Source organism: Rattus norvegicus, chromosome 10, assembly GCF_021556685.1.
Source record: "Rattus norvegicus strain SHRSP/BbbUtx chromosome 10, alternate assembly SHRSP_T2T, whole genome shotgun sequence".
Classification (NCBI taxonomy): Eukaryota; Metazoa; Chordata; class Mammalia; order Rodentia; family Muridae; genus Rattus; species Rattus norvegicus.
The window spans coordinates 62,643,819-62,659,741 of NC_141543.1; the positions used below are offsets into that span (position 1 = coordinate 62,643,819).

Consider the following 15,923-nt stretch of genomic DNA (forward strand, 5'->3'; position numbering starts at 1 on the left):
AAATATGTCGATGTCTATTGCAACAGAATGTGTATGCAAGTGACAGTGCGTCTATCATGCAATGGTGCGAGTTAGAACGGGATGAATCTGCTTCCTGTGTGAAAAGTTCTTCCAGACTACTGTTAAGTTTTTGAAAACATGATCTGCAATGCTAATGTCTAATCTGAGCCATTGAACTGTGCACACTGGAAAGTGGTTCAGTGAGGTCTGCAGTGGGAGGGACTGGGAAGGAAGACTTTGGCTTTGTTTTTATTGTTTGAGTGTCCTTTCAACCAGACTCTATCAAGGAAGAAGGTGGATATTTGTACTCTAGCATTCACAGTCGCATTAGTCACAATAGGTGGAAAGCGGAAACAACCTGGATGCCCATCAACAGATGAGTGGATGAACATAATGCGGCATTCAATGGAAAGTTACTCAGCCACGGATGGGATAAAGTCCCCATCCGTGCTCCAACACGGGTGGATCTCAAAAACATTATGCTAATGAAAAACCCAGACACAAAGGGACAAACGCTGCATGAGGCGACTGCTCTGGAGAAGGAAACGGCCTGCGCTTGTCAGGGGCTGGGGGTTGGGAATTGGTGCTCACTGCGGTGTGTCAGTTTGGAATGGTAACAAAGTTCCTAAGATGCGTGGTGACAGCCAGACAGCCGTGTGACCTGGCGCTGTTGACTCAGACACTTGACGTATTTTTAAAAAGTATATTTAGGTCACGTGGCTTTTATTACAGTAAGAATTACTACGTTAAAACAGGACAAGTTATGGTCAAATAATAACTAAAGGGCACAGGGCTAACGCCGAAGGGTGGTTTTGAGCGGAATACATATCGACCGGTTGGCGACTGTACAGCCAGGCCTGAGATGAAGATTAGTGACTGATAAAGGACACCCAGGGGTGCCCAGGAAAAGAAGACAACAGCTGCACAGAGCAGACCTGGGATCCCATGGCTGGAGGGTCCAGCCCAAGGACTGGGTACAAATTGCCAACTCCAGACTTGACCCCAGTCTGTGGATAATGAGGAGCTAAAGGATGTGACATCCATAAAGGAATACTCATATATATATATGCATATGCACCCAAACACACACATGTTCAAACACTTAAAACACACATACATATAAACACACACACATACAAACACTTAAATACACATTGCATATACACAAATGTACATGGCATAAACCTAGACACAAACATACACATGTGCAATTAAGCACATATACCAACATGCATACACGCAAACTCACATACACGTACATGCACACTCAGACACCATTCCTTTGGGGCAGCAGCCAAAGAAACATTCACAGACAGTGAGAAAGAAAAAGTCACCCATGAGTAACTAACACCCTAAGCCTGTGACACATATGGGTGTGGGGGGTCTGAGTGTGCACTACCCATGGGGAATAGAAACTGTGAACTGTAAATTCAGCAAAGGAATATTCTGGGTGAGTGAAACCCTCCAGTTCAGAGAAAGAAAAACAAGACCACACCTTTGGGAGGCAGAGGCAGGAGGATCTTTGTGAGTTCAAGCCAGCCTGTTCTACATAATGTGCTCTAGGACAGCCAGGGCTACAAAAAGAGACCCTGTCTCAAAAACACACAAAAGCAAACAAACAAATAAAAAGGAAGGAAAGGAGGAAGGGAGTGAGGGAGGGAGGGAGGGAAGGAAGGAAAGGAGGAAGGGAATGAGGGAGGGAAGGAAGGAAGGAAGGACGGACGGACTATGGCCCAGGAGCATGTGCACACTGGTGCACTCTCCTCAGTTAGTGCCTCAAGGACTGGATATCCGGATGACTGGGAAAAGCCTGTGTAGTGTAACAGAAATAGTGATGGACGGACAAGATGAAATGCAGAAGAGAAGTCAAGGGGCAGAGGGAAGTCAACTGCACTCTGAAGCTGAAGAGCATGAGAGGTCTTTGAGTCGTCCAGACAGGGTGCTACCAACAACCCCAAGTCTGGAGCTCCGAAGAGGTCTTAGCTGGAGGTAAGGTGAGCCAGCCAAGGCACTAGCATGGGATGAGGTGTGAGAAGGGTAGAAAGCCTGAAGCCGGCAGACGCATCAGCTTGTTTAGATCATCAGTTCTTTTCCAGCGAGTGCACTCAGAAATCCTTCTGGAATCGTCAGAGCCTCCACCTTCAACCCTTTGCTGAGTCTGCCTCACTTCAGAGCATCCTGCCACTGTGCTGCAGGCCCCAAGGATGAAGATGTAATCTTGTCCATCTTCGTTCCCCTGCATCTAACACCAGGCTAGGTTTGTGCGGAGGCCCCACAATTGCTATCTGAAGGGACATTTCACATGTATGTCCCTTCAGGTTACGGCAACTCACACTGTGAATCCACAGGAAAGTGGGAGGCAGAAGTGCAGCTGGCTTGCCCGTCTGAGTTCCCTCTTCCATCCCTGCTCCCTGCTGCACATTCTGCACTGGGAACTATGGCACCAGCCCTTGCAATCAGACCACTCACTTCCCTGACTTGATCCTGCACCCCCACAAGGCGTTTGCTATGCTTATACAAGATTGTTCACTCCACCGCTCAAGACGACCTGTGACTGGGTACATTTTTGCAAGTATTATTTCATAATGCTCACACCCTTAATACTTGTACCCACACTGCAGCTGAAGAAACCCAGAGAGCTGCTGAAATACAGCAGGACCCAGGCTCCTGTCCAGACTTTAGACTCTGAGGCTCTGCCTGTCCAATGGACCTTCCTTCTGTTTCCTTAACACCCTTCCCAGCACCCCCCACCATACCACCCTCACAGTTCACCCTGCCTCTCCCTCACCCCTGCTGAGCTCACACTGGGTCTGAGTCACACAAGCCTTAGCAGATAGGTGGGGGTGGGAGTGAGGAGGGAAGGCCAACTGAGCGGTGACTACAAACCTGGCTTTGTCTTTTTTTGTGGCTACCAGCCATGTTTGGAGAGAAGGATCCAGAATTCGACCCATTCTTGACCCCTTCTGAGCTCCTGGGGTGTGAAGCAAAGACCAGACTGAGGGGCCATCTGCAAATATGTGGCTGGAGCACTATCTCCCAGATCTCAAGTCAAGCTAGTAGGACCCAGTCTTTAAACATTCCCTAGACTGCTGTCACATTCAAGGAAGGGGACAGTCTGCATCTGGCCACGAAGGCCAATGTAGAGATGCTGTCCTAGACTGGAATGACCTTAAATAAGACTCAGACCCAGTTTCTCGTAGTTTCTTCATTCATAAAGTGAAAACAACAGCTTAGCCTTACCCATCTCTCAGGATGGGTTCTTCTGCATGAGACAAGCTCTGGCCCAAAAGTGAAGGGACGTAGGATAAGAAAAGGATTGGGTGCTTGGGCAAAGTGACCATTTTCTTGAGCTGGGTCAACACCGCCTCCACTAGACAGCTCCTGATAGGATGGCTATAGCCACTAAGCCTCTCTGGCCCAGACTAAAACTGTCTGGTGTCAAGGCCAAGAAAAGATAGAAAAAGAAAATGAGTGCTGTGGATTGGGTGTGCTAGGTGCTTAGTCCCCAGCGTCATAGCATGGAGACAGTGGAACCTCCGAAAGATGAAGCCTGGTAGGAAGTCACTGGGCTATAACTGCCTTAGGAAGGGATTTGTGAGGTCTTAGGAATGGGTTAGTTCCTGGGAGCCTATCTTCATCTAAATGATCTCAGTCCCATAGACCTGGAACTTGTCAGTTTGGCCTAGATTGCCCTTAATTACCCTTGCTTCGGAATGCCACTTGATGAACAAGGGAAGTATCCTGTGGACATGCCCTGGAGTTGTTCTGCCACACATACACATGCCATGCAACTCCATAGACCGCCCTCCACCTCCACCCTCTGCCACCCAGAGAGTTCCTGTAGGTCCCAGATACAATGGGCAGGTCCAGCCCCACCCTGCAACACTCGTGCACAGCCAGGGCTTGGGAGAGGCAGACTCACCTTGATGCTCATCCAGCTTCCCCATGGTCTCAATCTGCTCCACCAGGTCATTGGAGCTCCACTGGCTCATTCCAATAAGGATGGCATTCTTTCCTTCAGCCACCTCCTCTGTGGGAGGAGGAGAGACGGGTGTTAGCAGATAGGCTACTTAGGTAGCACTAACCAGAGCTGGTGTCTGAGGGGGTACGCATTTCACCCATACGTTGAAATAGACTTCAACTTTTTTTTTGCAGTGCTAGAGACGGAACCCAGGACCTTTGACACTCCAGACAAGTGCTCTACCGTTGAGCACTTCCTCCACCCGAGACTTTAACTACTGAAAGTTACTTCAGTAGCAGGACTAAACTATTGAGGAATTCGTCATTGCAATAAGGGCTTGACGCTGTGACTCACCTACATGCTAGAAGGAGAAAGCGAAAAGGAGGCTGTCATCCAATGCTAACATTGGAACTAGCATTTCTTGGAAAGAAAGGACCAAAACCTAAGCCTCATTATTTGCCCATAATTTTCCTTTAGGAATGTGACTGGACTTCTATGAACCTCCATTTTCCCAACAGCAAAATGAGGCAGGCAGTTTCCAACTCAGAGTTCTGGGAAGGATCAACTGAGATGAAGTGTGTCAGAGCCTCAGGGTACAGAAGGGGCCCAGAGATAAGAGCCACTGGGCTCAGTTTTTCTCCAGACAAGTAATTCACCAGCAGGGCGTAGGCTGGTTGGAGCCGGATGGATGCAGAAGCAGTTCTGAAGTAAGCATAGAGAACTCCGTCTGATTCTAAGCCGTCTAAGCTGAATGGAGTCCTTAGTTTTCATCTCAACTACAGGAGAATGCCTCTATTCCCTGCTCAACAACCCCTATCCCTGACTCCATCCTTAATGATTATTCTAGGAAGCATTGGTGGGGCCACACCCCCTGACCACACTGCACACAAGCCTCTGGGTCCCCTGTCTCCAACACCACACATGTGACACAGTCGCTCATCCTGAGGAGGAATGTTTCTGTAATAGCACACTTGTGGGAGTGGACGTGCTTCTCACTCCACCTTCCACCTCAAGATGAGCCCTCTTAGTGAAGAGCTTTGAGTCTTCCTTGACATCGCAGACAGCAAGGATGTCGAGGAGAATCCCCAAGTTCAGGATAATGAATAATAAAGGCTGGTACCTGCCTCTCTGGCAGAGGGTTTCTCCAGCAACCAATATGGTGGACCAAAATCTCTGGGAGCTGTCCAGCGCTCTGACTCACACCTGGGCTCAGTAATGCAGATCCCATCTCTGACAATGCCTCCTGCCTTATTGTGTTATTTATTGGATTGATTTAACCGTCCTTATAAAACTTTTACAAGTGAGATTGGTATATGTGATGTACAAATACTAATTCATAAGCCAGGGGCAGCAGTGCACTTCTGCAATCCCTGCACTCGGGAGGTGGAGGCAGAAGATCTAAACTTCAAGGCCGCGTTGGTTACAGAGTGAACGTAAGACCAACCTGGGCTACAGAAGACCCTCCCTCAAACCATATAAAGAAACAAACGCTAATTCCATTTTCATAAAAATGGGACAAACGATGGGGCTAGGGGTGGCTCTGTCAGCAAAATACTGCCGTACAGGTGTAGATGCCTGTGTTTGGATTCCTAGGACCCACAAAAGAGATGAATAGCATCACATGCTTGTAGCCCCAGTGCTGGGAGTTGTGGGACAGAGACAGGTGGGTTTCTGAAGCTGTTTAACCAGACAGCCTCGCCAAATGGAGTTTCAGGTATAGTGAGAGATCCTGTCACAAAAAGTAAAGATGAGGAGTTATCACAGAAGATACCCAACATCAACCTCTGACCTCCATGTGCACACATATGAACAAACCCACAATAACAAGTATATACACGCCACAAAACCACACAACATCACACACACACACACACACACACACACACACACACACGTACCCGCACACCAAGGAACAATGATTACTATCTTTATTTTATAAACAGGGAAACCGAGGCAAGCAGTAGTTGAAAACTCCTTGCTCAAAAGTTCTGCCAGCAAACAGGATTCTGAGCACTGGGTAAGCTCAGATATCCTGAAGCCCGCTATTGTGGCTTACGTCTGTAATTGCAGCACCAGGGAGACTGTGGAGGGAGGATCATTAAGTTTGGGGCCAACCTAGGCTACACAGTGAGAAACTGTATCACAAAAGAGCAAAGAAATCCCTGACATCCTACCCTCCAATACCCTGTCCTGGATGACTTGTGTTGGCTGGTCCCACACACCTGGAAGGCTTCCTCGGTCCTCCCTCTGGGGACGAGTTCACACCTGCAAGTGGCATCCAACACTGGGCAGAGATCTGACCAGGTTCCAGCGAAGACTGTACAAGCTGTGAGCTTTGTTTTTGCATGCCCCTCCCCCCACTGCTTTTTCTGTTTTCTTGTCCCTTAAATGGCAATAAAAATGTCTGACTCTCTACATCCTCTAGCAAGCTGCCACAGGGACAAATAATATAAGTTTGAAAGAACTACACAAGCTAAAAACAGTGTGCAAAATATAAGGTGGCTTATCCTTGAGGAAACAGAATCCCAAACAGGTTAAACCCAGGCATCGGGGCACAGGCCTTAATTCTGTCTCTTGGCTCAGTTGGTTACCCAAGCAAGCAAGTATTCTTTTGGCCATTCCAACAACCACCCTGCAGCAAACAGCCTTCCAAGCACATACTGTGTGTTAAAGATGTTACCCCTGTCCCATAGGAAGCCAATGATGTGAAGGGCACCATCACAAAGAACTCCAGTGTGGGAAGAACAGAGAGTGGGGTGCAGGGTGGGCAGTAGGTGCTGCTCAGTGCAATCTAGATAGTGATTCCCACAATGCAGCAGTGTGAAGCTGTCAGAGCCCTTGGGGTCTGTAGCTCTGAGCATAGTGACTTGTAGTCTCTTCTGTGTGTGTGTGTGTGTGTGTGTGTGTGTGTTGACTTGTAGACTCCTCTCTCTCTCTCTCTCTCTCTCTCTCTGTGTGTGTGTGTGTGTGTGTGTTGACTTGTAGTCTCTTCTCTCTCTCTCTCTCTCTCTCTCTGTGTGTGTGTGTGTGTGTGTGTGTGTGTGTGTGTGTGTGTTCCTCTCTCTCTCCTGCTCCCTTTCCCTCTGCTATCTGGGATCTCTTTCTATGCTCTCCCTCTCCACTTGCTCAAGCTCACCCCTCCAAAATGCTTTGTCTCTTGCTTCTCCCTCCCTCTAGAATTCTGGCTTGTCCCCACTCTTCACACTCATCCTTCAGATCTTCATTCTGGAAACAATGGGCTTTGTCCCCTGTGAAGCACAGAGAAAACACACACGGACACACACACACACACACAAAGGATGGACACACACACACAAAGGATGGACACACACACAGAGAGAGACACACACACAAAGGAGGGGGTGCACAGCATGCAAAATGGCTCCACTTGAAATGTTTCCTAACAGAGGGGTCACAAGACACAACCCTGGCCTCACGCACTTTCTCTCCCAATAGAGCTGCCTCCGCACAGCACCCACAGCACCCCAAAGGGAGCATCTGTATGACTGCCTGGGACCCCAGAGGGAGCATCTGTATGACTGCCTGGGTGACTGGGAACATCTGTATGACTGCCTGGGACCCCAGAGGGAGCATCTGTATGACTGCCTGGGACCCCAGAGGGAGCATCTGTGTGACTGCCTGGGACCCCAGAGGGAGCATCTGTGTGACTGCCTGGGTGGTTTTGTTCCCCATGTTGAGCCCCACTCACCATCAGTACAACTCCAACCTTGACCCCACATGAGTCCGCTCTAAGCCAAAGCCTGGGAGTGTCCTGCAAGCTCGGCCTCCAGGATTATTAGGGAGCCTGTCTTTCTTCCCAGAGCTCAAGGCATTCTGTGCCCATAGACCAAATTATTTGTCACCTTTTTTAGTTGGTTGTCCAGCATCATTCACATCAGGCCCACAGAACCATCTTTCCAAGGACCTGAGTGCTTGTTGCTTGGTCCTCACCTTCACCCTGCTCTAATGTAGACCCCATCCCTTGGGCTTCTCTGAACTCAACTAATTCTCTCTCATGCTGAGAATGTTCCCCATTCCACAAATACCCAGAAACTTAAAGGCACTCCCTCTCTCACCTCCCCTAGTATGGGATGAGGGCAGGACCTCAGGGGCCCCTGTGGCTTGCATCTGTAATAGCTCCTCTGTCTAGCAATCACCACTCCTCTCCTCCTTCACCCATGGGCTAATGACTATATCCCTATTATCGTCTAGAGGGGAACTCCAGCCAGGGCTTTGAGCCGTGTCTGAGCTCAGGTGGCAGCCGGTCAATGGCACTACCGTGATGAAGACCTGGGCACTCAGACTCCACTTTATATTATGTCCTCTTGTCCCAACTTGGAGTCTTGGAGTCCATATGCTCACAGCAGGCCAACCAGGAGGGAAGATCTGGTCTAAGCCCCTAACCAGCTATGGGACATGAGTTTGCCTTAGTCTTCTATAAAATTCGGGTTGTTAATCTGAGCATCAGCTTCTCCTAGTTGCTATGGAAGACAGGAAGCACCAAAGAAAAAGAGAACAGAGATGGACAAAGAACAGAAAGTTGGCGTCCTGTGACGGGGAGGATGTCCCTTTGCTTTGTTCTTGGTCAGAATTCCCAGTGCCAGCATACCTAAATATAATCAGGCTCCAGATCCCTCCTCTTCCCAGCTTCTAGCCCTGTAAAGGCCAAGCCCAGCTTGTCCATGCATATTCGTAGGAAGAGGAGTGGGCGCTTAGAACCAGAGAGGAGAACCAAGGGGAACAAGCAATTCCTAGCCATTTTTATTTTGAACTAAATGACTTTCAATTTTTATCAGTTTGTATTGTGTAAATTTAAATCTCCTAATAAAAAATTGAGGGAAATAATGAATGAATGAATGAATGAATGAATGACCCAGTGTAACATTGTGACAGCTGTAGATGCTGCTAGGCAGTGATCACGCCCAGTTTTCTCCCGTTGTTTTTGCTCTCCTTCCCATTCTGAGACCATTGATCTGCTTCCTGTCCCTGTGGGCTGCTTGGCATTTTCTAGAGTTTTTCGTCAGGGCAGTCACTCAGTGTGCTCTGCCTCGGTCGGACTTGTTTTCTGTCAGAGTGACTTATTCTGATGTTGTCCACACTCCTGCATGCTTCAGTTCACTCCTTTCTTCTAGAATAGACTCTGCCCACCCATTCGCTCGCTGGTTTTCACTTGGGATGTTTTCAGACGGAGGCTAGCATAACTCAAACTGACATAACATTTCCCTTCATTTGAATAAACACCTAGCAATAAAAGGGTCACAGTACTGGGGGAGTGGGGGGAGCCTAGTCCCCTGTGCATGCTGGGAGACTCGACATTGAGCTACATTCCCCAACCTTCTTTAGAAACTGCCACCAATTTTCTGAAATTGTCCACTGCCCCCAAGGATTTGAAAGCACCGTGTTCTTCCCCATTGCAGCTACTTTAATGAATCATTCTAAAGGGCGTATGGTGGTATCACTGCAGTTCAAACGACTTCTTGTATTTAGATTTGTTTACTTAACTTTGTATGCATATGGCGGAGGGCACTCCTATACCACAAATCACACATGGTGGTCAAAGAACAGCTCTCAGGGGTTGGCTCTGGGCTTCTACCACCTGGTTCCCAGGATCAAACTCAGGTCATCAGGCTTGGCAGCAAGCACCCTTACCTGCTGAGCCCTCTCACCAGCCCACCTTTACTGTTGCATTCTGTTTTTAGTGTGTGCGTGTATGTACACGTGCCTGTGGAGACCAGAGGACAGCCTCGGCACCATCCTCAGGAACACCATCTCCCATTTCCTTGAGCCAGAGTCTCTCAGTGGTCAGGATCTCATCAATTAGACTACTAGCCAGTGAGCACTGAGGACGCTTCTGTGGCCCTCCCCAGTTCTGGGACTATAGCAATGCCCAGTGTCTTCATGTGAGTGCTAGGGATTGAACTCAGGTCCCTGGGCTTGCAAGGCAAGCCCTTTACCAGCTCAGCCACCCTCCCAAGCCCTCTTTGAAGCTTTTATTTGCCTTTCTTTGATGACGGATAGTATTGAGCAACTTTTCATGTGTTTGCTTGCCATCCACACATCCTCTTCAGAGAAACGTCTATTGCTTTGTGTTGTCTTTACAGCAACTCTCAATGTATGTCATTTGCTTGTGCGCTGTCTTCTCCCTCTCCACCTGCTATCCAAGCCATGGGATGGGACCTGTCTTCAATCTGCACAGTGAGGATGGGGCCCAACACTGGTTGAACAGATAATAAATGCTTGTGAAAGAAGGGATAAATGAAGTCGGATTATACCCCCTGCTCTGCTACAGTCTGCAGCCCTAAGTAAAATCCCCTGCCTCCGAGTTTCTCACCTTGTAAAATAGAATGGGGCTGGGAAGAGGCTTAGCTAGTAAAATGCTTGCTGTGTGAGCATGAAGACTTAGCTTGATCCCCAACACACACACATAAAATGCTGGGTAGTTTGTACTACCAGACCTGGGGAGATGGAGGCAAGTGGGTCCCTGGGGCTCTTTGACTAGCCTAGCTAGTCTTAGTGGTCTGTACCAGGGCAACGGAAGACCCTGTCTCCAAAATCAAAGTGGATAGCACCCGAGGAATCATACACACACACACACACACACACACACACACACACACACACACACACACACGAGATCTTGAGGGATATCTCAGCTCTTATATGATCTGGGTTTGAGGCCACCCGTTGAGGAGAAGTCTGGGATCCTGGAAGAACGAAGAGAGAAAAGAAGGAGGTGATAAAGCAAGGGAAGAGGAACAAACATGGAGCGCTGTGGAGATGGGAGCACACAGTAGGCCAAGCTCACTGAGACAGCTGAAGGAGGCTGCGACAATGGTCCTACGGATGGGAGCAGGAAGGTTCCTCAGCTGCTCACAGGGAAGACAGGCCACAGAGAGAGTTGACCTGGTGCCACCCAGAGATGCTTGCCTCCTGCAGCACGCCATCATAGCAGCCCTGATGAACTGCAGAAATATTGAAACGAAACTCTTCTGCGTATCAAAATATTGAAGCTGTGCTGTCACACTGTGGGCTAGTTGCTATGGAGAATAGCAGCCCTGGCAGCCACTCCAATCAGACACCAAGGGAAGATGGGAAATGAGCCCCCAACGGGCTGGTTTAGGGACATTACTGGGGAGAGGCTTCTCTACCCAGAGCCAAGAATGGGGAAGGCTTAAGTGGGGACAGCTCAGGGCCATTCGGGCAGGCTTCCCTAGAAATCCCCTGAACCCCAATACTTGGGAAGTATTCTCCGACTGAGGACACACAGAGCTGATAAGAAACTCAGACCCCAGAAAGGGAACACCATGCCTGAAGCCGAAGTGGAGGTCATGTTCAGACTGGTCCCTGCTGTCTTGTCCTAAGTCCACATGCTGTTCGTCATAATGTGTCTGTCCCTAAGATCATATTTACCAAGTATTGAAAACTAGCCCCATCTCAAATAAGTCAGCTCCCTAATCTTGGCTTATGTTTCAGAGTGAAACCTACAAGCCTAGAAGGCGCTAGGACCCCTTTTTCACCCAGCCTAGCTCAACATGGCTACCCTGTCTGCTCTCCTAATTCCAGATTGACAAACCTCCTGCCCCTACATCTGCCTAGTATAATCTCACGTTGGCTCCTGTGTTCTCTCTACTTGAAATACCACTCTTGGGACCCCTCTAGGTACCATTTGGATGCCCACTATCTGTCACAGTCTCCTGAGTATCACTGGTGGCTTTCTCCATATCTGTGAGGCCTGTCTTAGAAGCCACATAGATACTGTTGGCATCTGGACCAGTCTCATGTACCCTTCCCTTTCCCCTGGTGAACCACTTTCCCCACCACCACCACGTGGGTCTCCCTTCAGAGCCAGAAACATTCTTCAGTCTTTCCTAGGCTAGAGACACCATACCTGCTGCCATATCTGCCTGGAAGCCTCTTCCTTCTCCTCACCTGACAAGCTCCTACTTCTTGGCTCTGCAGAAAGGGTATCCCACCAACATCTAAGCCAGTGCCCGGGCTACATGCTCTCCCACGTCAGCTGGTACTTTGAGCTAGATGACATATGTCGCTCCCACCAGTGACTGGCTTTCCCTCTGTATCCTCTTCTGATGTTTGCTCTTGAGCCCAAACACATGCTTATGAGAGCAGCAAACGACGAACTCACTGTATTCCACGGTACCCTGAGCACCTGCACACACTAGGAGCTTTGAAAATATTTCAAAGAGTGAACCTCAGGTACTGAGCCCCCATTCCCACCCACTGTCTATGGAGTACAAAACCACAAGTGTGGATGGCGACCTCTCTGGTTCTCAGCAGGGATCCACTTTGTAGGACTTCTAGAAAGATCGCCCAACTGGTGGGGCGGAGATGAGGCTCGCTTACCTCTAGCATCAAAGAATTCATCATCTGAGCTCTCCACTGAATCACTGAGGACATTCCGAAGGTGCCAGGGGGCACCGCCACCCGGGGACGGGCCACCTACAAAGAGAACATATGTGTTAGTCAAGACTGAGGGAGTGTCCCAATATGATGGGGCCAGGTTCAGGCCCCTCAGCCAAAAGGTCAGCTACATCCTCCATATCCGAGTTCTCCCCCTCTGTAACCTCCAACCACACTAATCCCTCTCACACAGTGTTTTCATTTAAGTCCAAAAACTCCCTCTGAGGAAGCTCCACAGGGAAAGAGTTGAGGGTTGTAGCAAAGAGACTCAGCCAAGGGGATGGTGTATTGGTCCGCAGTTGAGCTGTGGTAAGAAATTATCTCAGCTGCTTATAGCAACAGTGATTCACTTCCACTTCGTGGGTTAGAGAAGGCTCTTTTCATCATGCTCGCTCGAAGGGGCCACCACCTTAGGATGTCACCATCTCCAAATGAGGTGTCAAGGTCTGGCGAAGCAAAGAAACAGAAAACCATGCCTGGTTTTAAACTCCCCTGCCCAGAGATGGCATGTTTTGCCCATGTCTTGTTGGCCAACACAAGTCATTCGGAAAGACCAGACATCCTGATGACCACCAGAAATGTCAGCCACACACAGCACATGCAGGCCATGGCAAGATTCAGCCCTACACACATCCAAGTGATGAGGGACATGATGGAGGAGGTGCCCTGTCTCTGTCACTAGCAATCCGAAAACCCATTCCTTTCCCATCCCAGCCTCAGTTTCTCCCTGGAGCCCATCAATGGATAAGAAGATCAGCTGAATTGATAAGAAGTTATGTAATCAGTGCCCAAGTTTCTGGAGGCTCAGCAAAGGCAGCAGCTACTACTATATTAGTCTCCTCAGAGAGCAGCAAGCAGGGCTCAGAAAGCAACCCTCAGGGCTAAGGGACCTCCACAGCAGACAGGACGCTGAGTATGGTCCCTTAACCAAACTCTGCCCCAACTTACTTCCTGCCAAAGCGGGGGTGGGTCAAGAACACAGCTGGCACCCACACCCATTCTCTAAGCCTCCTGACTTAGCAGCGTGGGGCTCACGAGGGATCAGCATGCATGTGAAGTCCGAGGTGTGTGAGATGCAAGAAATTGCAAGTAGATTGCAATATTACCATACAGCGAAAACAATGGAAGACAAACAATAGGAAGAAAAAGAAAACAAACCAACAGCCCGGTAATTTCCCTGGGGAAGTTCTAAACGACACAGGTGTACACTGATTGTCACGTATTTCAGCGACACCTATACGACAGGAGAAACCCCGGTGTTCGTCTACAGGAGATGAGCTACACACGTCCACACACAGTTGTATGAGAGGATTCCCAGCAGTGGTTGAAAAGGTGAAGCAGTCGACATGGAAAGATGCCCATGGAGTGTGGTTAGCGGAAATACACACAAGAAGGCTCCAGAACATTTTTTGACCTTGTTTTTTAAAACTGACACAGACCTGCATACCAAGGGTTATGTGTGGCATTTGGTTAAGAGCCTAGGCCTGGTTCAAGTTAGGGCCTTGCTTCTTAGAAGCTGTGTGACGTCAGATAAGTTACCTCTCCTCTCTGTGTTTTGGTTTCGTCATCTGCGCTGTGGCGCCAGCCCATGCCAGCCTTAAGAGCTTAGTGCAGAGATTAAACAAAATGCATCGGAACGCTTAGCATCGTGCCTTGCAAAGATAAAGTGTTTGGAACAGTAATTAATACATAAATATACCTCCCAAGCTGTTAAAATGTTTGGAGGACACACACCAAGATGCCATTTATAAACATTATCTCTACGGAGTGGCATGTGATAAGAGGCAGAGGAAAGAGGAAACTCAGCTTTGACGCTGCATATGTGATTTCGTGACTACCAAGGTTTCGGTCTAACGTATCAGTTCTAAGAGGCACCTTCCCCACACTAGCATCTTTGGAACTTGGAGGCGACTTAGGGGATGGTACGCCGTGAGCTAATGAGCATCCTTTATTCCTTCTCCTCATTGGTATTCAAATAAGGTTGCATCCTGCAGTTGGTACATGTTCAATAATAAAAACATAAAACCAGCAAAATCACCATGCACCCCGGGTACATCTTCCCTCAGGTACAGGTCTTGGCCTTCAAACTCTCACATCCTGTCCCCACAGAGACCTAGGTTCTAGTATCAATAATGCTCCTGCCTCCACTTCCCCATCTGTATGATGAGAAACCTGATAGAGGCTCCCCCGTGGGGGAAAAAATGAACTCTGAATCTTGAGGAATCTATCCGGCACACAGTAGGTACCAAAACTGTGATAGGTGGACAGCTTTAGGCAGGGGGCATCTTACCATGCAGTCTGTGGAGACCTGCTACAGACCCAGCTCACCCTCCCCACCAACCTGCAGGATGTTAGCACCCCTTCCTACTGTGTGCAGGAGCAGTTTTGGGAGAGGCCAGCCCTCCTGCTCTGCCCAGCACAGACTCCCAGACACATACCCAGGTTATGCTCTATGGTTTTCAGCCAAGAGAAAGAACATTCTGAAACACAAAAGGGCAGAGGTCACAGGAAGCAGCAGTATGGGATCACCTCTAGATGCAAAGTTATTTGTGCCCCACGCTTTCTGTAGAACCCCTTGAAACGTCAGCAGGGTGGGGGCATTTGTTTTCCTACCCTTATGCCCTAGATTTATTGAGAGGAGGTCTGAATATAGGTGTGCCGTAACTGTGATTCTCTACCATGGATACAAGACTATTTTCCAAATGTATGTGGAAGTTATAAGCTAGTGCAATGAGGCAAGAAAAGTGGAAAATATAAATTGAAAAACAAGAAACAAACCTGCATTTATCTGAGATCACATGATTGTCTATAGAGAAAGCCGAAACTCTACAGAAAGAAAATCTACTAGAACTAATGCCTATAGTATTAGCATGATGTATAGTACAGTATATAGCACGATGTCAGGAATCGAGATTAATCCACAAGAATCTGCTGTGTTCCTATACTCTAATAATGAACAGCTAGAATTTGATTTATATGTAAATATAAATTTATCATAGTTTTGTGGTATGATAAATACTATTGTCTTCTCATCTTCAAATATATGTAGAGAGCTTTGTGACTCCCAACACACAACCAATGGTGCTAGAGAGATGTATCAGAAGTTAAAAACACACACTGCTCTTGCAAGGGCCCAACTTCCATTCCCATATCAGGAGGCTCCCAAGTGCCTATAATTCCAGCTCGGTGGGGGGAGGGGAGTGTCTGACTCTTTTCCCCTGCAAAGGCCATGCACTCATGTACACAGACACACACAGACACACACACACACACACACAGACACACACACACTAAAATAGAAATAAATCTGAAAATGTTAAGAATTTAAAAAAATCATTTAAAAGTTGTCCCAAACGTACATTAACTTAATTAATGCAGTTTTCTCAAGAACAGATGTGAGTCATTAAAATTATCATATAGCTCATATGAATACATACCACATATTGATATACAAACATCCCTCACTATCCAAGTCTATTTCATTCTTAAGAAGCAGGAGTTTGCTTAGATGGTAAGAAAAGTGTTGTCAGCCTTGTCTATTCAG

General features: G+C 48.1%; 1 protein-coding gene across 3 annotated transcripts in view; it reads right to left on the reverse strand.

The window, feature by feature from the left end:
- The window catches only part of Pitpnm3 (PITPNM family member 3), a 90,825-nt gene that overhangs the window by 61,926 nt on the left and 12,976 nt on the right, over positions 1–15,923 (reverse strand). For all 3 annotated transcript variants that reach the window (XM_087570489.1, NM_001430113.1, XM_087570490.1), the window contains 2 exon segments: positions 12,323–12,418; positions 3,923–4,030 (listed from right to left, as the gene is read on the reverse strand). In XM_087570489.1, coding sequence (XP_087426615.1) covers positions 3,923–3,973 — 51 coding nt within the window. In that variant the 5' untranslated portion in view covers positions 3,974–4,030; positions 12,323–12,418.